This window comes from Doryrhamphus excisus, chromosome 11 (assembly GCF_030265055.1).
Source record: "Doryrhamphus excisus isolate RoL2022-K1 chromosome 11, RoL_Dexc_1.0, whole genome shotgun sequence".
NCBI classification, from domain to species: Eukaryota; Metazoa; Chordata; class Actinopteri; order Syngnathiformes; family Syngnathidae; genus Doryrhamphus; species Doryrhamphus excisus.
In genome coordinates, this window is record NC_080476.1 from 6768445 (window position 1) to 6793186 (window position 24742).

Below are 24742 nucleotides of genomic sequence, written 5' to 3' on the forward strand. Positions count from 1 at the left end.
GTGTTTCTTTTACATAAAACAATAATTTACTTCATCAGGCGGAGTAGTCTGCATGTAACATGGTTATGAAAACTAAAAAAGTGCTACACAAGTCTTATGGATCAAACATTCAAGCATTAATATGCTGTTACCTTCTTCTACGGTTTGTGTTTTAATAGCAAATGTAATGTTAGTCAAGTAACAACGACTTAAAGGGGACCCTATTATGCATTTTCCATTTTTCTGACCTATAAATATCGTTACAACGTTGTTTTCTCGTGTTAAAAGATGCCAAAGCATCTACCTGGAATACCTGGAGTTCTATGGTCAATGTGACCCGGACTTTCTTGTATGGGCTGCGGACTGCCTGCACACAGTAAACACGGACCTGCATATTCGGAATTCTTCAGGGGTGCTTTGGAGTGTGACCAATCAAAGTGGAGTGGGCGTACCTACAGTAAATTTGGGTTTGGATCAAAAGCAGGAAGTCCATGGAAACGCATCAGAAAGAGGCGCAGAATCTGGAAGATGTATTAAGCATTCTATGAGGGTTATTGTGCGGAGCTGCTCTATCGGAGTCCACAACTCAATACAAAGTGCCGAAAATGAGCAAAATTGGGTCCCCTTTAAATGAGCAAATTTTAGAAAAAATTAGCAGAAATTTTAAGCTAATGCTTTAATGTAAGCCATCAAATCTGTTCTAAAGCTTGACAATTGTTTAGAAGAGCTAAATAAAAATGTCAGACATAAATATGTTGCTGTGTATGAAGTTGATTGAAAAGATTCTAAATTGATGCGCGGCTCAGCAATGGCATAATATTTTGCGCAGATTAGTTGTCATAAATTCTTAAAATTCATCAGGTAATTCCTCATCTTTGAAATTAAACGCGTCTATAATGCATAGAAAGCTGTGTAATATATAGTACAGAGTCAACAAACAGGAAGGCGTCACCACATGAAAAATGCCCTCTCAATGTTCGCTATTGCCATAAATAGTAAAACAAAATAAAAAATACACGTACAAAACTAGAAGCATGTTTTTCTCCATGGTGTGAAAATAGGGAACTAAAAAGATTTGAAAACATGATCATTCCTTCAGTTCATGAGAGCACAGCCCAGATGTGCACGTCATGGGAATTGGAGTGTGTTGAAAATCAACAGAATATACAATTAAATAATTCAATAAATTTGAGCTGCTAGGGGAATTTATGTGTTCCGAAACAAATAAAAGGACATTCCTCTCCCATGGGGTTATCCATCTTTTACATATGATGGATACTGTATTCATATGGTGCAAATATATATAAGGCAATTATATATAGTATGTTAGTGCACTAATCATTCAGTGTAGCTCAATCACCATGATCACCTGGTGAATGTAAACAAAATCTATGAAGTGTTTTGTTTTGGCAATAAGAGTCGGCCACTTAAGTCCATATTATGCAATTATTGCAGGCATGGGAGTGTGTGGTCCCAGTGAAGTGATCATCAGACACAATGGGATGGCTATACTACAAATCAGTAGTAATTTGTCTTACTTGAATAGGACTTGATAAGATTGTATGGAATGAAAAATGGTTAGAGGTAGTGGGCCATTTATACGGCCATCTATTGCATACGAACAGCTCTGATGCTGAGAGGTACTACCTTTGAGGTTATTACTCAAGCCTACGTACGGTATTCCTTCAATATCTATTAACTGACTGGTTTCCATCCTACATGTGCACATTCTGTGTCACTAAGTGTGTCGTCACATTTTCACTCCCTGTTCCTTTTAAAGTCCACTAATGTGTTTTTGTTCTTCAATATACTCCTTGCTCAATGAGGAAGGAACGCCTCCACTGGTTTTTGTTTAACTTCATATTATACACTCAATTTAACCTGTCTGCTCACAGATTTTCAAACCTCCTGGTCCCTGGTGTTATCTGAACTGCTGGTAAAATTTGCGTAGTTCATCCCAAAAGAACAACGAGAGAATGGTGTGAGGACCTATCCGGAAATAAGAGGCTCCCAAACCTTTATAGAGTCCCATTAGCCCTTCCTTTTTCAGCGTCTTAGAAAAGCAGTCGGTGAATCCTTTATAAAGCTGCCCCTAAAAGATAAGAAGAAAATATTTAGTGTGGATATGAATATCATTACACATTATGTGCTGTAGTTAATATGTTTCAATCATGCAAAAGACAAGGGAGGACATCAAAAAGCATGTTTTACATTGCTTTAAACAAATTGGGGAAGGCCAGCAACCCATTAGAGGCTCTGTCCCGTACTGCTGTTTAACGATTCCATCTTCCTCTGTCTATAAATTCTAATCTTTTGGCCATTCTCGGTAGACAGGACACCACGAGTAACATCCAATTAGTTTCAAGTTGATCGATCTCGCAACTTTTCCTCAAGTCTGCCAGTGTGGATCTTGAATCTTGGATGGATGGATGAAATTGCCAACGAAATGTCGTTGCCTGGCTCCCGTATAATACCAGAGACAAAAGAAAATAAATAATATTAATAATAACAATAATGGGAAGAATAGATGACATCAAATATGAACAACAATGTACAACATCAACAGAAAATTGCACAAATAATTTAAATAATTTTGAATAAATAATAATTGAAAGTTTAACTAGGTTTTTCTGTGTAACATATTTCTAAGTAGTAAATATCCCATGTTACAACATAGAAACATGCTGCTTAAGACATGTTTTAGAGCAAATTTGTACAAATATATTTTTTTGTCTTGAAATTCAGTGGATACAGCTTACAGTATATTCGACCACCCTTGTTTCTGAAGTTTATTGATCCATTTGTTGTGCCTGTACCATGCCTGGTACAACATTTATTTGGACACATATATATATACACAATTATGGTCCTAATTTTAATATAATATATTAAATATGTAATATATATTCTGCAGGCTACGGCTCTGGAACCAAGCTCTTCTCATCACATTACTAGTATTTGGATCACTATTATTTTTCAAACTCATTCATGCAGTATTGTGGTTGAATAGTTAAAAAATAGTTTTGGTGTGGGAAAACAATAAAACAAGGCCCTCTTTCAGGTCACCTCTGACCTCACACGTGCATGAATGGACAAAAATCTCAATTCTAAAAGTCTTTGCAGAAAAGTGAAAGCTGTCCAAATACCTCTGCAGTAAACCCTTTCCACCATTAACAAGTTGTTGATTCAAAAGACAGCAGCTATACTGTGTACACGTAAGTAAATACTTGCTTGTACTTGTGAGTTCTGACAGAAAGTTGCCAGCATACATCGAGAACCTGACTTATAATTAACTACAGTTAAGAATGTCCGCTTAAAGCCTGTAGTCACTGGCAACATCAGTGTGTACATACCAACCACTGAAGGTGGTATGAGCAGCTCTTCTCTCATGAATACATTCATTTCACTTGAAGGTCATCATGTGAGACATCAGCATATTGCAGAATACGTCAACATAAAATGGAACCTCAGAACTTCCAAAAACAGTACAATTGGTAGTTAAGGGAATATTTTCTGGCAAAATATGTCTGAAAAGTCAAAACTTGGGCATCTAAAAGATTACGGTATTACTTTGGATGTCCCACTGTGTGTCTACCTCACCTTGCCTTGGTGATCCACAGGCTGGTTGTAGAGCCGCGTGCTCACCACATCGAAAGGTGTCATCGCCAGCACCACCGCCACGCTGCTGATCATGCCGGCGCTCAGTGCCACCAACCAGCTGTCCTTTGGAAACACCTTAAGAAGCAGAAATACCAGTAAGTGTAGGACACACACACACACACTTTCATACATAGTGTGTGCCATGTTTATGGACAACTTCGCCAAGCTTGAGCAGTAGGGGGAAGGACAGAGTGTGAACTCCAGTCTTGTACTGGTGAATGGTGGGTCTGTATTCATTTTGTGCTTTTATTTGTTTATTTATTATGTTACGGTCTTAGTTTTACACAATAAATAAGACACATTAGATCACTATAATGTTGGACAAGCCCACGGTCCGCTGGAGATTGCTGGTCCGTGGGTCAATAACAATTGGGGATCACTGGTCCAATCAAATGATCTTATGAAAAGCACCAGTGAAGGTATTTTGGGTGCATTTTTTTAAAGCAGCAGTTAAAATTACGCTCTGGACACTCTGCAGTACTGCAGTTATGCAAGCGCCATACTTGGATTTGAGTCTGCCAGCCGGCCACTTATTAGGTGTCGGATTACTTTTCTGGAAAGTTTTGCCTAGAGCGCTGTCAGTTTTACAATAACCACTCCCAGTGAACAAACTTTTGACTGTAAATGATCAAGGACCAAGCCTATAACCGTCCTTGTGATATTCAGCACATTACAGCATCTAAGATGCCATAAATATAGCCCAAGAGCTTGCATTGACAAAAAACAGGCTTCCTGCCTTGACAGGATGTAAAGAAATGTCAGATGAGTCAACATTCCAACCTGAAGATCAACCACCAGCTCCTTGGCAGAGGAGAATGTCGATAGTTGAGAAGCTGAACCCACGCTGACCCTCGGTATGGCAGCACTGGCGCCCCTCCACAGTCCCAGAATCCCGTGCTCCTTGTAAATAACTGCCAGAGCATGTGTCATCCCCTATGCAGAATGAGGAAAACATTAGTAACCTCATTAATAATTCTAAGAGTTTTCATTCCTCTGTATATGTTACCTTGTGTTTATACTGATGTCCTACAGCAATGGTGGACTGACTCTGCAGATGAGTCTTTACCTGTCATTCAGGCCACACAATTGTAAATTACAGAAGAGGAATGGAGTCAGGTGACCAATACTACTGACCAAATAGACAGGGCTGCCCATGACAGCTCCCACCACTCCTGCCGCAGCTCCAGCTATGATGGTCTTCACCGCACTGACCCTTCCATCAGTGTGGATGTAGCCAGAAGATTCTATGATGGCGTACGAGCCGAGGCGGACTCCATTCATAAAAAACTGATACACCAATCCAGGCATCAAACCTTTCTGTAAGCCGGCCAAGCCATCCACTTTACCGATGGTATAGAAAGCGTGAAAGACATTCCGGTAGTAAACCTGGTAGGTGCCCCGACTTTTGAGCTCTCCCTGCAGTTGCATGCGCGTCTTGACCACCTCCAGCGGGTTGGTCAACAGACAGGCTCCGCATGCCGCCACGCCGCTTAACAGGAAGTCCATTTTGAGGTACCAACGGCGATGCTGGGGGGACCCGTCTAGTACACAGAGCCGTCCTTCATGGCAGGCGGCAGCGTGCTCTCCTCTCCTTCACTGCCAGGAACAAAAAACTGTCATCAAGTCACGCGCAAGCGCACTAATGGGCCTCACCCGCGGTGTGATAGCTTCAGGGACCCGTAACTGGCCCGTAACCCGTAACGTAACCGGAAGTCGTAACTTTGACTGACCAATCGACTCCACATTCTCAGAGTAATGAAATGATTACATCAAAATTACATACAAACTTGTATTACCACTCACCTGCTTTTGGGCTTTGGTTTTTAGCGTGCTCGCTGTCCAATGTAGTAGTTTTACACCTGGAAATAAATACGACACATTCAGACTGATAAATAATATTCTAGACAATGAACAAAAGAAAACATCAGGTGAAAGTTGTTCAAATTAATTCTTAAATATTATGTCTACCATCTGTTGTATATAGATAACAGTCGTTAAAGCGGCTTAAACTGTGATGGAAGGGCGTCGTGACGTCATTACGCTAGTTTGACGCACCAATGAAAACAGTGTGCAGTTACATGTTTTTACAGAAGGGGGCGCGATACAGCAAGTGTTTTTGTATTTATTTAATACTAAGTCCACGCACAGCCGATACCAATACTTTTTACTTAAAACTATTCTAGATCATTGAATGAGTTTGTGATTTTGCCTTTCATTTGTTGATCACGAGATTAGAACAAAGAAGAATCAAACAACCAAAGAAGAATCAAACAAACAAAGAATCTGCCTTGATGTGGAATCATCACTGTATCTCTTTGATGGCCGCCACTTTAATGCTGCTCAGATGTGGAACTGTCAACAGATTACATTGTTTCCTCTTGTCTGTTATCTCATTTTGACCTCCTTTGTATGCACTTTTTTGCTATGTCATTCACCTGCCTGAACCCTGCCTCCCTTGCTGGCCAACCATCCCTGCACTATCCACCAAGCATTCCTACCGCAACTATTCAGCAACTCTTGAGTCTAAATAAATATGTAATATTATATGTATATAATAAAAATGTACCCCGTCTCTCGAAGACAGCTGGGATAGGCTCCAGCATAGCCGCGACCCTAGTGAAGATGAGAAAAAGTCACAATTAACGTCTTTATCTTCATTCAATCATTCATTTTCTACCGTGGGGTACACCCTGGACTGGTCGCCAGCCAATCACAGGGCACATATAGACAAACAACCATTCACACTCACATTCATACCTATGGACAATTTGGAGTCACCAATTAACCTAGCATGTTTTTGGAATGTGGGAGGAATTGAACCAACCACTGGACCGCCATGCACCCACATCTTTATGTTATGAAGAAAAATAATATTTAAGGATTAAATGATGTATAACATCTTAGCATACCTTCATGTGTTGTTTTACAAAATATCAAAGTTAATTTTTCTGTATGTGGCCCCCAATAGAAAAAGTTTGGACATTTCCGCTATGTACTAACACATAGGCACGAGTGCTGCTTGGGGGCCCCCAAGGGCTGACAAACGCCTACAAACCTCTACAGATGTGGGCATATGCATAGTGTGAATTTTTGCTTGTAGCGCCAGCAGCTTCTAGAACTTCCACCATACACAGGAACTAAAAGTCTATCAATTTTGTCTTTCATACTGTATAACAGACATTGGCTTGGTGGGTCTGAAGAAGATCCATCCATCCACTTTCTATGCCGCTTATGCTGGAGCCTATCCCAGCTGACTTGGGGCGAGAGGCGGCGTACAACTTGGACGGGTCGCAGGGCACATATACTAGACAAGCAATCATTCACACTCCCACCTATGCACAACACATGTACGCACGGGGAGAACATGCAAACTTTACACAGAGATTTGAACCCAGGGATTACTGATATCCTGACTATGTGGCCAACATGCTAACCACTATGCAAGTGCCTGAAGATGTTTTTCCGTTATTGTTCTAAAGTGGCTGCCCCTCTCATGATGTCTCGTGGCACATTATGACTATTCAATATGACTATTTAGCTACAGTAAAATGTATGAGAGTCATCTGATATCATGTCTTAACACAGCACACTTTTACATTTAATCCAGTGAAAATCACTTATCACTTACTGCTCAGCTGATTCAAAAGACTTGGCAATTTGTCAATAAACAGTGCCTGTGACATATAATAGGATTTGCGTTTCTGGCACAATCAAATAAAGCACACTCACCAGGTGCTTTATTTGGCACACACGCACACACAAAGACCAATGAGAGAGCTTTATCTTCTAATTGCGCCTTTAACTAAGATAAACATGGCCCTTTTACATTACATTGCTCATGCTTATATTGTTTTCAATGTGGTTGTAGTGGCAGTTGTGTGGAACTGCTCTGCGTCTTACATTTTCCTCTTACTAAATCAGGTAACCAAAGCAATACATACATCAATGTAAAGTATTGTCCGGCATCATTACATTGTGGTCAGTGACTGGAAAGACAGATGACATGATGAGAGATATTCATTTAGAACAGACAGCATCCCAACGTAGGTACAGTAGGTGGGTTTGCTTTTTGCCACTGAGCAGGATTAGACTCCAATATAGAACCTGGTTCACCTTTAAACTTTTTAATAGGATTTGTGATCCGGTTTTTAAAATGGGCCCATCTTGTCAGCATTTTTTAGGCTTTTAAACCTTTATTTAAAAAAAAAATCAATAAATGGATATAGTTCCATCCAACCATTTTCTATGGTGCTTATCCTCAATTTAGTTCATATATTAAAATGTATTTATCGTTCACCCATAAACCATAATATACAGTATGAATTCCAATGTAACCCTTGTAAAGAATGCACATTTGTCAGAATGAATACAAATCGGCCTGGCAGTAAGTGTTTGCTTTGAATTAAATGATGCTCACTCGCTGAGTCAATGACTTCTAATAACTTAAGACTCCTTGGGCCAGTCACACTAATAGCTTCTGTCAAGTGGCTCCTTGTTTAATCCTGGTCTGCAAATGAAGCACCATGGGAGGATTTCAGTTGCACAGTAAAGCTCTACCAGATGCTTCTCCCTTTCACTACGCTGCAAGAGGAGAGAGGGGAGAGTATCCAGAGGTTAGAGCGGTTTCAAGACTATTTCTGCTTGTTGGAAGAAGAATGAAAAGAAAAATAATACATTGGATGTCTCCTGAGTGGATGTAATTTATTGCCCACAAGTCACTGTTGGACTCAAATTAAGGTGAGTATTATTATTGAGCATTGCTCAATAATGTGTTTTTAAATTGAATTGCTTCTTAAAAGTTGTGTTTTTGCAAACAATATCAGTTTAAGTGTATTACTAACGAGTCTCATTATTCTTTATAATAGTTTAAATAACAACAAACACTATTATATTTTATCATACATAAAAGTACATATTTTTCCAAGTTATACAAAAAATGTAACTTAATGTATAATAGAATGTTTGCCAGCAAATCCCCAAATGTAGGTTAATTATCATTGAGGTCAGTGAACTGTAAATCACAGGTATCAACAGTCAGGGTTAATTGGATTATGCAAAATCAGGGATTATGCAAATCCTGAAGTATCACTTGCCACAGCATGTGTGCCAGGTCAAGATGTTTAAACCCCGGACGTCCTAACTTGGCAATCCACCTTCCTGCCCTATTTTCCTACAGCTGCAAGGTACAATATTTAGAAATACATATGTTTAATATAGAGTTTTCACTACATACAAGATATGGAAGTGTAATTTTAAAGTGTGTAGCATCATCAGAAATTGTGTAATACTGCATGTGTTACTTGTAGCGTTTGAACAGCAGGGCGCAGCATAACACTAGTACATTTCCCTGTGTGGAAAATACACTTTTCTCATATTGTATGTTCACCTTTGTCATGGCAGTGGATTCACCGTCCACAATAGCTTCAAACATGCAACGATAATATGAACATGATTCAACAGTAATATTGCACAGGTGTGCACAGTAAAATACCACTTACAAAACTACATTTATTTTGAATCTCTGCATTGAGTATCGTATCCACGGAGGATGATTGATATTTTACATCAAACTAAAAAAAATCGTATTAAAGTGGACTTATTATTCTTTTTCCACTTTTCTGACCTATAAATGTAGTTAGAATGTTGTACTCTTGTGTTAAACGATGCCAAAGTTTCAGATAATGAGGTTTGAGCATGTGGAAGTGAGCCCAGAAAGAAGTTTGGGATGGCTCAAAACGCTCGGTTTCAAAAGGCGTGGTAAAACTGACCCTTTGTGATGTCACAGAGGGGCGAACTTCCTTATATGGAAGCACTTTGGGCGTGTGCCCAATCACAGCGGAGTGGGCATGCCCGGAGGCGGGCTGTGGGTGGAATAAATTAAAACAGACTGTTTTGGCAGGAAGCATGAATCCAAGGAAACACAGCAGGAATTGGTGCAGATTCTGGAAGATCTAAAACATTTTCAACACGGGTTATTGTGTATAGCTGCTCTATAGGAGACCAGGGTCTGTGACCCCCAGTTGGGTCCCAACCCCGAGTTGTATCATTACTTACAATAAATGTGCAAGTACAAGAACGAGCCACAAAGAACAGAAACATGATCAAGAAAGAGTAATGGCCTTTCACCATTAAAATAGAAGCACAAAAGACATAGCATGATTATATGATATAATAATAACTTTACATTTCCAGAACCAACTGAAAGAGACAATTGGAGCTCCCAGAAGAGTGAGATTAGGTGCATGAGTCCCTTCGTAGACAAGTGTGATTTGAAAATGTGATCCAAAGGAAAATAGTAGTAAAAATACCACTTTGCACTGATATATCTTTATCTGGTGTTGATTATTTTTGCAGACAAAAGTCGTGAGCATGGACATCGGTGGTTTGGAGACAGTGGTGGCCAACTCGGCCTACGTGTCGGCCAGAGGAAGTGTCGATGGTGCAGCAGCCGCCTCCTTGCGTGACAAGAAAATGCGAGCAAGGCTGAAACTCCCACATATCAGAGATTGTCAACACATGAATACGTCAGTTGATACCACCTTTGACAGCATATGCATCAAACAGCCCATCGGCAAGCGGCTCTTCCAACAGTTTCTGGAGAGCGAAGCCACCTACCAGAGTGCTGGTGAGCTGTGGAAGGACATCGAAGACTATGTCATATGCCAAGAAAAGGACAGAGCTCAAAAGGCCCAAAAGATTGTCAATAAATACTACGAGTCAACATCAAAGAATTTCTGCAGCTTCTTAGAAGAGAAGGCCATTGCTAGAGTGAAGGAGGACTTCAAAAATGTTCACGGGGACTTGTTTAAAGAAAGTGAGAAACAGCTCCTCAACCACCTGGAGAAGAAGGCCTTGGACGGCTTCAAGCAGAGCATGTACTTCCTGCGTTTTGTTCAGTTCAAGTGGTTGGAGGGCCAGCCTGTTGACGAGGAGTGGTTCATGGACTTCAGGGTCCTCGGCAAAGGAGGTTTCGGGGAAGTGTATGCCTGTCAGGCGAAGGCTACGGGTAAAATGTACGCCAATAAAAAGCTGGATAAAAAAAGGCTGAAGAAACGCAAAGGCTATGAGGTAAAGTTCAATAAGCTCATTAAGATAAACACTGAACAGGAAATAAGAAAGAGTACATTCAAATGACTGTCGGGGTTAAATTTTTACTACGAAGGCTCAGTGCAAAGAAGCTTGTGATTCTCCTAACGACCCTGCAAAGAAGCTCAGCACACCCTAGCTTGTTGCTTCTAATTGAATTGGATAATGAACATGTTGTTTTGTAGGTCAATATAAAAAATAATTCTATTTCTAAGTCAGTTGTCTATTAGTGGATGATTGATACTTGAAACCATTTGTCAACAAACTACTCCAAGGTTTCATATATTTTCTATAGCGTTTATCATGTTCAGGGTCTCAGGAAGACCTTGAGTCTCTCTTAAAGGTCGGACCAGTCATTTATGTGAACATTGACAGATCATGATCATGGCTGATTTCCCCTTACTAATTCTGCCCTTACCCATTTTTAGGGTGCAATCGTGGAGAAGCGCATCCTTGCAAAAGTCCACAGTCGCTTCATTGTGACATTGGCCTATGCCTTCCAGACCAAGACTGACCTCTGCCTGGTTATGACCATCATGAATGGTGGGGATCTCAGGTGCTCTATGCATACACTGACTACACCTTCACACACACCAACACACATCAAATGATGATATTGTGCACTGTATATTGGTTTCTGTAGTTAACACAAGTTCCACTATACGCTCCCATCTCCACTAATTAACTAAAGTATAGATAAACCTTAAAGCTAAACTACACATTAGGCTGCCTGGTGCGTCATGCTTTAAGTCAGACAGTAAGAGTTCTTAAGAGGCTAAAGACATCTTTGGACTATACATATCGACCCTGCGAAACTACCACTTTTGCCCTTCATTCCCAGCAACTTCCCCTTTTAATACTATACCACTTATTTTCCTTCATTTTCCACATACTGTCCCTTATATTCATGTCTAAATACTGACAGGCATGCTTTGGACCAATCTTCATTTTCCTCCATCCTGCCACAGGTTTCATATGTACAACGTGGATGAAAAGAACCCTGGTTTCAATGAGAAGAGAGCGTGTTTCTACACAGCGCAGGTCATCTGTGGACTGGAGCACCTTCACCAGCACAGGATCATCTACAGAGACCTGAAGCCAGAGAATATACTGCTAGATGATGCAGGTGAACTCTATCCCCTGGTTTGTTTTAATACAGTATGTTTACACGAACCCACTGAAAAACTAGTATGTCTCTAAAGAGACCACCATTTGCCAGCACAATAATGTCATCACTAAAATGCATCGGTGTTGCAGATTGAGTGGAATTCCTGGAAGGTGAAAAAATCCCAGTTCTGGTATGGCCAGCATACTTGGATATATCACATGAATCAACGTATACGCTAATGTTGGCTCCGGTATAAATGTGCATGTGTAAAGGTGCATGTGTCAAGCTCAAAGGGTGAAGCCCTGTGTCGTTGCACATATCACGTTAAGAAAAAGTCACATGACCAACACAGTTTCTGTTTCACCTGTCACTGAGTCACAAAAATGGGTTTATAAGGATTCCAGATCTGACTTCTATCGTCGGGGTGCAATAGGAACATCCATCCATCCATTTTCTATAATGCTTATCAGGTCGCGGGGGTATGCTGGAGCCTATCCCAGCTGCCTTCAGGGAGAAGCAGAATACACCCTGGACACGCTCACATTCATACCTATGGACAATTTGGAGTCACCAATTTTGTTTACCTTTGTTTACCATATTTACCTAACACGTTAACCTAACCGGAGAACCCACGCAAGGGGAGAACGCTCCACACAGCGATGCCCAAGTGTAGTGCTTGAAAGTGGCCACAAACACACAAATATTAGCTTTCTCAGTAACTATGGACATATGACTATCCATATGACTATGACTACCCTGTAAGCGTGTTCACCATCCATTGTAACCATGTATCTCATCACTTTGTAGGACATGTTCGCTTGTCAGATTTGGGCTTGGCTGTTGAACTTCCACCAGGAAAAGACACAACTACTGGCTATGCAGGAACTCCCGGTAAGTGAGAAATCTTGAACAGGACTTGGATCCTAAAAGGTTCCCAAAAAAATTTATGTGTAATTTTATGTGAGTTTTATGTGTATTAACTCTATTCAATTGACTCCTTAAATTAAAGGTTTCATGGCTCCAGAGCTGCTCCAGAAGAAAGAATATGACTACACTGTTGATTATTTTACTTTGGGAGTTACTCTGTTTGAGATGATTGCAGCCAAAGGGCCCTTCAGAGCACGAGGAGAGACGGTAGAAATGAGAAACATCAGTATCTATTGCATGAAAAAGTGTCATTGAATGACTTGTTGTGTGTTGTTGTTTTTTCAGGTAGAGAATGACGAGGTGACTCGCAGAATCTTGAATGATCCTGCTCCGTATACACCCAACTTTAGCAAAGAATGCAAAGATATTTGTGAAGGCTTGATGGAAAAGGATCCCGGAAAACGCCTTGGCTTCAAGAATAATGAGTGTGCAGAACTAAAAAACAATCCCTTCTTCAAAGACATCAATTGGGCCCGTCTGGAAGCTGGTGCGTTCTTACACAAAATTATCAACACCATAAAGTGCAATTAACATCGAGATAAAACAGGCGTTGTTTGCATGAAACGTCGCTATGTTTGCCTTATCTGTGAAGATAATACCTTGATTAAGTTCAGCTACCAGATTCTGCAGGCACACAACATATGAACTCAATGGCTAATAGATTAATTATACTTGAACATTCATTGTGACTGTGCTTATATTTTACTTTATATCAAAAAATAAGGTCACCAACATTTTAATACAGCGGAACCTTTTTCGTACACGGTCTCGGTTATCTCACAGTCAAACAATACGCCTACCAAACTTGTCGAAACAAAGCATCAAACAAAGCATCTATGCATTGGTGACACAGCCTCTGAAGAATAGCCAGTGGTTCTTTTAGACTAGGGACACTATAGACCAGGGGTCGGCAACCTTTACTATGAAAAGAGCCATTTCACCCACTTGCCCACTAAAGAAAAATAGCCTGGAGCCGCAAAACGTTGTATGTTTAAAACAACATTGGAGGGGAAAAAAAAGACGAGTTGGAGTACTCTTGCTAGTACTGGAGATAAACTTTTGTTTTTAAATGAGCTCTAATTTATTTTTTAGAATCGTCAAATAACTCATTAATAATAATTAATAACTCAAATAACTCAAAGTATTACTCATTTCCCTTCATGTTAACCTGTCAGAGAGAACTGGATAGCATCCTGTCTGCTCATTCAGTCACCAGTCAGAACTCAGTCAGGATGCATTCATGGTCTCACACAAAGTTGGATTTTTGTAAACTCATAACAAAGACGTGCATTTTCACCACACGGGTGCTAAAAAATATTCAAGCATTGCAAAGGGAGCCGCAACAAAGAGGCTGGAGAGCCACATGCGGCTCTGGAGCTGCGGGTTGCTGACCCCTGCTATAGACAGATTCAGATTCATTTAATCATCTTTATTATACTTATATATACTTGTTCAAAGAATGAACATAGAACGATGAACAATTCTCTGTCTTCCTTATTATTTCCTTATTTTTATTTGGGACAGCTACAAATGCAAATGCCAAAACTTTGATAAGACAGTGACAAACACGATTAAATACAAGAAAGAACTTCTGCATCTGTCACAATTTTCTAATACCTGGACATCTCACTATCATGTAGTGCAGTTACAAAACATTGCAAACTACAATAATAAATATATTCTTAATTAATTTTTGTCATTATCATGCAGATGTACCTAATCAAGTGTCCTTTTACAGGTATTTTAATACACATTAAATGCAATTATACAAAACATTCTCAATTTGCTATGTATCAACCACAGGCATGCTGCCTCCACCATTTGTCCCTGACCCCAAGGCGGTCTACGCCAAAGATATCGATGACGTGGGCGCCTTCAGCACAATCAAAGGCGTGGTCATGGATAACAAGGACACAGAGTTCTTCACTGACTTCGCCTCGGGCAACGTTCCTATCCCCTGGCAAGAGGAGATGATTGAAACAGGAGTGTTCGGGGAGCTGAATATATGGGCTGAGAATGGAAAGCTGCCTAATGACCTTGACCCAAACTATGTGGAATCCAAAGGTGGAGGATGTGTGATCCTCTAAAGTACAACACAGCGTGGGAGGGGGGGACAAATTAAGGAAGATTTAACTAATTAACTAGGGAACCACAAACATGAATCAATTACTACTTTAACTTTTACTTCATAAGAATGGCTAAGAACGCTGACATCATATTATGGAATTACAAGAAAAAAAAAGAAAAGAACGAAGCCAGAACCAGAACAAAAACAAGGCAGGAACGGATGAAACTGCTGATGACCCAATATGTATTCTTGTGTTTATTATAGATCCCTTTTTGTGTGTGCATACACCCTTTCACAAGGCCATCTGCAGATAATCAAGTCAAAGTCAAAGAGAAAAATGGTAATGATAACCATAGAACTAAAAAAAAAAAACTTACCAAAAGTAGAACTCAAAGGTAAGGTAAGCTAATTTACTACTTTACTCACAGTTTCTGAAGCAGTGTTTCGTTTTTTTTGGTTATTTATTTGGCGACATAAGACAAGGCAAAACGTTAGCTCCAGATCACAGTAAGCTGCTCCTAAAAAAATTCAGTAAATAAACGAATACAAATCAATTGAAAAAAATCCTGTGATTTTAGTTAATAACGCGTTTTAGGTAAATAATTGTTATAGTGACGTATTGTTTAACTACAATAGTTCTGTATATACTGTATATTTTAATAATGTATCACATAAAATGTACACAATATTTACAGTTCTTCAGCAGAAATCAAACTTGTGGTTTTAATGTAACATATTGCATCTGTAGACTAAACTATGTACTTAATGCATAATGCATACTATTGTCATCGTTTTATTTATTTCATGCAAATACCATAGCTAGGACTGCAGTTAATAAAATATTGCAAAGCATAAAAATGTTGTCTCCTTCATTGTTTTAACCTGCATGTGTGAGGCTGCTGGTGCACGAGGATTGCAAATAAGTGTGTACGCAGACACATGACAGAATGTCGACTCACGTGTAAACCTGACCCAGCCCAATATGAACATACGCCTTTTCTAGTTTCTACTACATATTTTCACCAGCTTCTCTTCTATCATAAAATATTTTGGACAACAGTGATGCTAGTTTATTTTCAGCAAATGTAAAATTTGTGGCAATTTAAGAAAACCTGACAGAGGCATGATAAGCTGCAGAGAACCATTAATCATAGTGATTTATTAGACTGCGCATTGAAGCTGTGACTTCACCGAAACTCTGTTACATACTCAAATAATGACTGTTCCAAGGTATACAATGGATCACCATTGAAATATCGTTTTGCCATGAGTGAACTCACAGTGCTCCTTTGCATGCATGTCAAAGAGATTGCACAAAGTTGTACAAAGGGTGGTTAGGCTACTTTAAGTTACTTGACAATATCAGAATCTACAGTCATGGAATGCTATAGCTCTGGCTGTACGGTGATCGGGTGGTTAGCACATAGGCCACACAGTCCTATGAGTCCCTAACTCACTGTCCTTGCACTTTTTATTGTGTGACTGCTAAATAACCCACCATGGGGCCAAAGAAAGATTAGATCTCAAATTGTCCATAGGTATGAATGTGAGTGTGAATGGTTGTTTGTCTCTTTGTGCCCTGTAATTGGCTGGCGACCAGTCCAGGGTGTACCCCGCGGTAGAAAATGAATGCTTGAATGAATTATAAGACGTTAATTATGACTTTTTGGGTGTACCCTGGACAGCTGGGATAGGCTCCAGCATACCCTGTGAACCTAGTGAGAATAAGTAGCATAGAAAATGGATGGATGGATAAATTAAACTCAAATTTTTTAAACTCAATTTTTGTTATTATATCTGTCCAAACATAATGCACCTTGAGTTGTACCAGGCTTTAACATCGGGCTCACACTGGATCCACTGACGTTGCGGTCCTGATCCTATCTGTCTTGCTGCAAATTGTCCGCTCTGGCAGTGAGAGCAGATAACTAGCCTTGTATACAGGAAGTTCCTGTAAACAATGGCTATATTTGAACTTATTGTTGATGCAGACATCCAGTACATCCTGGTAAGATCAAATTACTGGCACTGGCAACTTTGTTTGGCCCCGTGGTGGATTATTTAGATGTCACTCTCAATAACAATGCACAGACAGTGAGTCAGCAAAGTGTAGGGTTCTTTGTTTAGGTACTTGACACAGTGCAGTGCAAATGTCCCAGTTTGTTGCATGCAATATGTCCGAACATCGAGACAAAAATTTTGGACAATAAACTGAATCATACAAAAACAAAGGTACAGGAAAACCAATGTTTGAGTATAACAATATAAGAATTTCAGGCAAATGCACATATAGCAGTATCATCTTGGTCGAGAATTTTTGATGCATTTCTTGAACAGATTAATCTAATGTTGTGGCCAAAGTATTTAGTTTATGATTAAGCCTTTATGTGCTTTCATGCAGATTTGAATCATAAACAACCAATATGTAACTGAAGCACAGACTTTTAACTTTAGTTCAAAAGGTTTCCCAAACTGGTACCATTTACAAATTTACCAGCATTTTTTAGGGCCCAGTCCAGGATGTACCCCGCCTCCCCACTAGCGACCCAAGTGAGGAGGTTCTTGAATGCTATCAGTGGTTTGCACCTTCTTGTAAATTCTCTGTACAGTTGAACCTTGGTTTTTTGATGAAAATTATTGCCAAAAATGAACATATACTTCTCAGTTTTCATACACTGTCTCTGTTATTATATGGCCAAACAATGTGGCTAACATACTCGTCATATCATTCTGCAGAACTGATTATCCAAATAAAGGATCCACATGTTTGTGACTTTCTGAAGAATGAATTGTGGTTCCTTTGGTGGTGAGACACTATAGACAGATTACAGCCAGGGAATCTTGTAATCGTTTGTATTGTGTCCATGTGTCTGTGTGTGGTTTATTTGTTCATAGAACACACACACACACACACACACACACTGATGAACAACTCTGTATCTGCCTCCTTTCTTCGTCATCATAAGCACTCTGTGGACTGTGCTAATAAGCATTTACATTCATGAAGGCACCTCTTTGTAGATTTCAATCATACGGCAAACTTTTAATTGTGACTTTGTGAAAGCAGAAATATTCACTGACTAAATCAATAACCTGATCTCAATGCAGTAGAGCATGAAATTCTCCTACTGGAGATACAAGTGAAGACAGCAGGAACCACAAACAATCTGCCAGTGAGGGTTCGGCAAAGCATCTCCAGGGAGGAAAAGGTCAGAATTTAGTGACATTCATGGGGATCATGAATGTTTTAAAAATCCGTCACTGGCAATGACTTTATATTCCAGGCAGAGCGATAAAGACACTTGTTAAAAAAAAAAAAAAAATCTGTTCTGAAGGGGTCAACGCGGACACCAGAGAATGCATATTTCAGGTGACTAAGGGAAGGGCAAGGAAATAAAATATTAACAGAAAAAGGATTATGATTTAAAGCCAGAATGTCTGGTCATTACTTTCAGTATATGACAGAACTTTGAACTTTCCTGCAGATTACTTGACAACAGTAGAAAATTGACTTTTGATAAGATACAACCTAAAACCATAAAAAAATCACTTCAGTTCTTACAGTTTTTTTTAAATAAATATACTCTGAATAATGCCTTCTATTTGTACATATGGCTTAATTTAAAAAAAGTGCACTGTATTGTTTAAAAAAAATCTTTTGAATCAACATAAAGTCAATGTCTTAACACTAGTTTAACTTTGTTTCGTGGACAGCACTGTACTCTGTCAACATAACATAAGCTAACAGACATCCTTGTTAAATCTATATGCTCCGGTAGAAAAAAATTATTTGCTAAGTGCAAGAAATTCAATGAATCTTTTGTGTTTTCCACTGGTTAATGCTTAACCTGAGCTAAAATAGGCACTTTCTGCCTCCTATAAATCACCCGCCAACTGCTCTTTACACAGGTTTCAATGTATGCTCTGCCCTCTATTCAGTCTGCTTTATTACTATTTGATTATCCAAGTTGAAATAACCTCTCTAAAATCACAGCTACCAATTGCTCCAAAAGGATGGAAACTAGATGATGTGGAAGAACCTACCAAAATTTATAGACACCAATTCCCCGCCCAAGATGCATTAAATTTATGTCATTTTGAATATATTATAATGATGATAAGGGGAATAGAAGATGAATACAATGCCAGGGATTCTCAAATGGTCTATACCTGGGACCCACACTTTCCAAAGTCATTAAGTCCTGACCCGCTTTTATTATTATATTATGAAACATTAATACACAAAATTGCATTTAACAGTTTCTTAAGGTAGTTTTTTTTAAGGAGGAACATGATAATTGCATACTTACAAATAATGTGTAGATTCAAATCAACATTTCCCTAAAATGAGTCTGCAAAAATGACTGAACATCCTTCAAAATGCCAAAAAAAACAAGTCAGACATAGGTTGTATGTTCATTTTTGGCAAGCGTATGGGTCCCATCCGCCAGTTGAGAAACACTTCCTGAAACTAATGTTATACTTTACAAATGGTCTCCATTGGGCTTGACTGCAGTGCCAAAGAATCATAATACATTTTACAAGGTTTTGCATGATGTAAAGCACAGTCATATATCTACAATATCTCATCTCGACCTCCGCCAGATCAAACAGGGTTCAATGTATGCTTACATTTCTATGGTAACATGCCAGGCACGTGCAATGTCATCAATTTTGGGCGGGAAGAGCAAACTTATAATGTAGCTACAGCCAACAAATCAATGGTCAAATTAGTCCGGGTTAGTTTGAGTGCGTGAGAAGAAAAAAAAAAACCTGAGTGCACTCCAAAATGTATATCAGATACAGAAGTTGCCATTAGAGCTCCTTACAGAGGCAATGTCTTCACAGTTTGGCTGATTAGATAGAGAAGATTTCTTACAAGATGAGCGATATTACTGAAATTACGGCACTTTTCCTTGGTTTTGTGAGCTGGATACTGATTCTTGTATCACTACAAGACCAGTATTGGAAAGAATCCACCACAGAAGGCAGTGTAATTACAACTTCTACAATATATGAGAACCTGTGGATGTCTTGTGCAAGTGATTCCACCGGGATCTATAACTGCCGGGACTTTCCATCCCTTTTTGCCCTTCCTGGTAAGTAAGGTTTTTCTTATAAAAAACAAATCAAAAATGTGATAATTCCATTAACTTATTGCTCAGGATTCATGCTTGCAAGTTATGATGATATTCAGAGCTGACTTTTCATTTAAACATCACAGGGGGGGGGGGGGGTTGCTTTGTATTTCAAAGTAAAGAATAAAGTTTTTTTTGTGAATATTCCACATCATGCATAGACACTAAAATAGGAACAATGAGAAGGTTTTCTTTTTCATTGTTTGCTTTTGATATGTTAATTTAATTATATACATTTTCAATGATGTGTTATATTTTATGTATAGTGTACACATGACATATAAAGAACTACTAAAAATGACTAATTAAATTACTATGGCAATCATTACTTTTATTTTTCCAACTTTATATTTACGTGATGCCATGACATTTTAAAAGTGTTCCTTATATAAATTGGAAAGAGAAAACTAACGAACTCTGTTATTTAAAAACATTTGAATTTGAAATTGAAGTCAATGTCTTCATGGTAATGGTTTCATATTATTTGAATATGCATACATGTTACAATGGAATACATCACATAAATCAAGTTTGATATGTCCAAAAGGAGTAGGAAGAAGCAAAGTGTATTTATTCCACATCTGTTGCAGTACATTTATTCACTTCCTGTATTCCGTATGTGTATTCCGTTTTTTTCCAATTATTCCAATTTTATATATATATATATATATATATATATTTTTTTTTATATTAAGGCAGTTTTGTGGGTGCTGCTTTATCATCAAATCAGCAAAATGTTTCACATTTTTATATTCACAGAATAGCTAATTCATCTGCAGGAGTAACATTTTAAGCCATGACAAATTGAGCGCACGGTCTTATCTATGAGTGGGTGTGTGATGATGATGATGCACCCTAACCCCTGAGGACCACAGACATTTCCATCATCCTTCAGGCAGCCTCAGTCTCAAACTGGGATTTGAATCCCATCAATAACGGTTGGGATTTATTGACATTGTTCAAAGCGACTGTCAAACGGTGACAAATAGCTTTGAGTCTATAGAGGTGTGATGGTTGGAACCTACTTCCCTTAGGTTGGGTAAACACTTGGACCATGTGAAAAGGTTAAAGACATGTGGGAATAATAGGGGGAATCAGAAGTAGGCTGTTGGGAATTAATCATTAATTTGTAGGTTTCTGTAGCATCCTGGCTCAAGGGTTGCTGGGAAATCTGAGTCTATCACACAAACAAATCCACTGCTTTGTGCTTGAAGATAGTCTAGTCAACGCTTTCTTTCCGAAGACCTCGACAGACGCTGGACCAAATTTGAAGAAATTAAGGAATTATGGATCCGATAGTGGAAGCTTTCGCTTTCTTCCTTGGATTTTTGGGATGGCTCATGGTTGGGATCGCTCTTCCGAATCGATACTGGAAAGTGTCCACTGTGGACGGTAATGTGATCACCACGTCTACCATCTATGAGAATCTCTGGATGTCCTGCGCTACTGACTCAACGGGAGTTCACAACTGTCGCGATTTTCCATCTTTGCTCGCATTAAGCGGTATGTGGCCGGTCAGGGGAGAAATGACGACAAATGGCAATTTACATTTAAAAATCTAATCAACTTACATGTAAAAACTTTTTTTTTCCAGATTGTTATCCACTAGCATCACAGCAGTCAGTCACATTGTACAGGTGATGGTCTTTGGTAAACAGCAGGTCATAAAAGACGTGGAGTATAAAAATAGAATGAGATGAAAGATGATAAAAGAGAACGACCACAGTAAAGCGAACACAATAGACATCCATAAAACGACTTTAATTTGTTTCTTGTCAGTTTGTTGGCCTCACAAGCCGTATGCGGTACACGGTCCACCATTATATTGTTTATCAGTTGAATGATTATTTTCTTTCGTGTTAAGGCTGTATGATTTTTTTTCCGGTATTTACAGCATGTATCGGGATTAGCCTGTAGGGGGCTCCAATCTACAGTATGTTGCAACTTTGTTATGATACATAATGTACTGTACCGCACTCTGAAAAAGCATTGTGACTCATTGTGTCAATGCAACAAGAGTTGAGCAAATCGATCTCAAGCTAATATTACGAGATGTACATTCAATTCAAACCAATGGCAACAGATTTTAAAGCCTATACTGCTCTGCTTTGTTGGCGACGATGGGCATTCTTTACTAGCACTAATAAACACATGATTGTACCTTTATGTTTGTGTGCAGGGTACCTCCAAGCCTCTCGAGCGCTGATGATTGCTGCCATCGTGTTTGGGACATTTGGGCTGGTGGGAACCCTTGTGGGGATGCAGTGCTCCAAAATAGGAGGAGAAAACTATGTTCTGAAGGGCAAGATTGCTGCAGTTGGAGGAGTGTTCTTTTTACTACAAGGTAAAAAAGTATGTCAGAGAATTAGAATACCAGAGCTCTGCCAAGACCAAACCTAATTTGGAATACAATGTACACCTTAGATTCCACTTTCAGCAGATGTCTGAAGTTTGTGGAATTTTTTAGAAAGCTAACATGTCAGGTAGTCTAATCTCTGTATACAGAAGACAAGTAATCAGGTAATGGTTGACCAGTTCAAAGGGTTATCATCACCTGCTAATACATAAAAGCCTCTTCTTCAAAAATGGCAAAGCAGTGTGAAGTGGCCAACACTAAGTTAGAGTGGTTTTACGCTTATAAATAAATAAACAAATAGATGAGAATGATGACAATATCATGTTTATCAGTTGTTGCAGTATCAGTCACTATGATGCATTCAGGAAACATGAAAACAACAATCATTCATTCTCTATAGTGCTTATCCTTACGAGGGTCGTGGGTATGCTGGAACCTATCCCAGCTGTCTTATATATGTATGTAGCATATAAATATGTACCATATTTTGGTACGCATTTAGGCTAATTTGTACTAATAAAGAATTTAAAATTATGTGTGTGTTTAATGCTGCATGCTGGACATCATCAGGACATCAGGAAGACCTGGATTTGATCTCTGCGTGGAATTTGCATGTTCTCCTCCTGTAGGCATGGGTTTTATCCGGGTACTCCGGTTTTCTCCCACAAAAACATGAATGTTAGGTTTATTGGTGACTCCGAATTGTCCATATGTATATATGAATTAATTAATTCATTTTCTACCACTTATCCTCACGGGAGTCGCAGGGGTGCTGGAGCCTATCCTAGCTGTCTTCGGGCGAGAGGCAGGGTACACCCTGGACTGGTCGCCAGCCAATCACAGGGCACATATAGACAAACAACCATTCACACTCACATTCATACCTATGGACAATTTGGAGTCGCCAATTAACCTAGCATGTTTTTGGAATGTGGGAGGAAACCGGAGTACTCTGAGAATTTGTATGACTTATTAATATATTTTGGGAAAACCATGGTAGAATGAAGTCGCAAAATATGTACCACAATGAGGCTTATATTTAGGGTCTTAGGGTATATTTAGGGTCTATAGATTTATACATGCAAAAGAGAAGGCTAGCAAACAGATAAATATGGTCAGTTGTTTTGTCTTTTTTTTTTTGCCATTGATCTATAATTCCAAAAGCAGGTTTAGAAAAATCTTTTACTCAGGGTCATCTTATATTCGGGCCATTACAGTTTTGAAAAGAAAAAAACAGCCTTGCCACCCTAAAGCTAGCACTTTAGAATTATACAAAGCAATGACTTTAGTACTCCTGAGAGGGGATCAGCAACATTTATTTTTGTTGTGTTATTTGTATTTAAAATGATAACGTAGAATTGCATATTTTGTTTATGTGTGTGTGTTTTTTCCCAGGCCTCTGCACTATGATTGCTGTGTCTTGGTATGCAGCCAACATCACCCAGCAGTTCTTTGACGAGTTTTACCCAGGAACAAAGTAAGTATACACATCTTCACTAGTGTGGGTAACAACAAGAAATGTGCAATTACATTAAATGTTACTGTGTCACAGGTATGAAATTGGCGAGGGCTTGTACATCGGCTGGTCCTCAGCGACACTCGCCCTTTGCGGAGGTGCCTGTCTCATGTGTGCGTGTAGGTTTAAAGAACCTGGTGAGAAAATGTACGTATCTGCACTTAAAACATTTTACCTGAGTGTAGTGGAGAAAGAGGGACAACCATATAACCGCAGTTTTTGGGTGTCTCACAGGCCTTATCCATACCAGCCGTCGTCCAGAGGTCGTCTGCTGTCCACTGTGGCGGCCCAATCAACCCACAGCAACTATGGAAGGAATGCATACGTGTGACATACTCCTGGGAAGAATGGAATTGAACAAAGTAAATGGAATTGTGATGGTGCAAAGCGATTTCAAACACACTTGTGATCATGCCTGATCTGAACCTTTTTTTGTGTTTTTCAACTACACATAAAGTCCATATGATTATCCTTCCCACATTTCAATCAAAGCATAACAGCAGAGCAGTGAACATACTCTAACAGTGTTTTGATAGAAATGCCAACCTGATCAATGCATCACAGTATGAATAATCTGCATCAGAAACATTATTGGATGTAAATATCTGCAATCAGAGCATGCGATTTTTCAACATATGAAAATATTGTTTCATTGTGTGAGCTCCAATTCACCTTATTGGTGAAGATACATATGGTTCTGTAATTATTCTTGTTTTATATACAAATAAAACATTTTGGAGTAATATTTGAGGTGGTAAAGGGATTTCTATTCAATTGTTAATACATATCAATGAATGGCACACATAAGAGGAGCCCTAACTTGCAAATGTACAGTATTGCAGTATAACCTGCCTTCTTCCTGCTTTGAGTACATGAAGGGGGCCCCCATGCAACACACACAAAC

General features: G+C 39.1%; 3 protein-coding genes across 6 annotated transcripts; 2 read left to right on the forward strand and 1 right to left on the reverse strand.

The window, feature by feature from the left end:
* Positions 1-24149, reverse strand: slc25a35 (solute carrier family 25 member 35). 3 transcript variants are annotated; one of them, XM_058086739.1, is made up of 7 exons: positions 24014-24149; positions 5443-5498; positions 4774-5235; positions 4646-4705; positions 4420-4572; positions 3580-3714; positions 1-2071 (listed from the first exon to the last, which is right to left on the reverse strand). In XM_058086739.1, exons 3-7 carry the CDS (start codon positions 5143-5145, stop codon positions 1901-1903), a joined length of 891 nt encoding a protein of 296 aa, XP_057942722.1. In that variant the 5' UTR covers positions 5146-5235; positions 5443-5498; positions 24014-24149; the 3' UTR covers positions 1-1900. The 3 variants fall into 3 exon arrangements, with proteins under 3 accessions (XP_057942722.1, XP_057942720.1, XP_057942721.1); XM_058086737.1 differs by lacking the exon at positions 24014-24149 and adding an exon at positions 22151-22255; XM_058086738.1 differs by lacking the exon at positions 24014-24149 and adding an exon at positions 5608-5662.
* Positions 8177-15672, forward strand: grk1b (G protein-coupled receptor kinase 1 b). Its single transcript, XM_058086736.1, has 8 exons — positions 8177-8376; positions 9994-10707; positions 11154-11281; positions 11694-11851; positions 12641-12724; positions 12843-12967; positions 13046-13247; positions 14564-15672. Exons 2-8 carry the CDS (start codon positions 10009-10011, stop codon positions 14845-14847), a joined length of 1680 nt encoding a protein of 559 aa, XP_057942719.1. The 5' UTR covers positions 8177-8376; positions 9994-10008; the 3' UTR covers positions 14848-15672.
* cldn15b (claudin 15b) lies at positions 21135-24527 on the forward strand. Of its 2 annotated transcripts, none has more exons than XM_058086740.1 (5): positions 21135-21469; positions 22146-22310; positions 23718-23799; positions 23875-23985; positions 24073-24527. In XM_058086740.1, exons 1-5 carry the CDS (start codon positions 21253-21255, stop codon positions 24167-24169), a joined length of 672 nt encoding a protein of 223 aa, XP_057942723.1. In that variant the 5' UTR covers positions 21135-21252; the 3' UTR covers positions 24170-24527. The 2 variants fall into 2 exon arrangements, with proteins under 2 accessions (XP_057942723.1, XP_057942724.1); XM_058086741.1 differs by having other exon boundaries at positions 21135-21358.
* Positions 24528-24742: the final 215 nt, after the last annotated feature.

Bases quoted from the DNA above. Each gene is read 5' to 3' on its own strand.
- slc25a35 (XM_058086739.1), bottom strand. From the start codon at position 5,145: ATGGACTTCCTGTTAAGCGGCGTGGCGGCATGCGGAGCCTGTCTGTTG. The intron at 4,573-4,645 runs GTAACATATACA...CATTCTGCATAG, and splicing joins GACATCAGTATAAACACAAG to GGGATGACACATGCTCTGGC. The intron at 3,715-4,419 runs GTTGGAATGTTG...CTGCTTCTTAAG, and splicing joins AGCTGGTGGTTGATCTTCAG to GTGTTTCCAAAGGACAGCTG.
- grk1b (XM_058086736.1), top strand. From the start codon at position 10,009: ATGGACATCGGTGGTTTGGAGACAGTGGTGGCCAACTCGGCCTACGTG. The intron at 11,282-11,693 runs GTGCTCTATGCA...ATCCTGCCACAG, and splicing joins ATGAATGGTGGGGATCTCAG to GTTTCATATGTACAACGTGG. The intron at 11,852-12,640 runs GTGAACTCTATC...ATCACTTTGTAG, and splicing joins TATACTGCTAGATGATGCAG to GACATGTTCGCTTGTCAGAT.
- cldn15b (XM_058086740.1), top strand. From the start codon at position 21,253: ATGGATCCGATAGTGGAAGCTTTCGCTTTCTTCCTTGGATTTTTGGGA. The intron at 23,800-23,874 runs GTAAGTATACAC...ACTGTGTCACAG, and splicing joins GAGTTTTACCCAGGAACAAA to GTATGAAATTGGCGAGGGCT. The intron at 23,986-24,072 runs GTACGTATCTGC...GGTGTCTCACAG, and splicing joins AAAGAACCTGGTGAGAAAAT to GCCTTATCCATACCAGCCGT.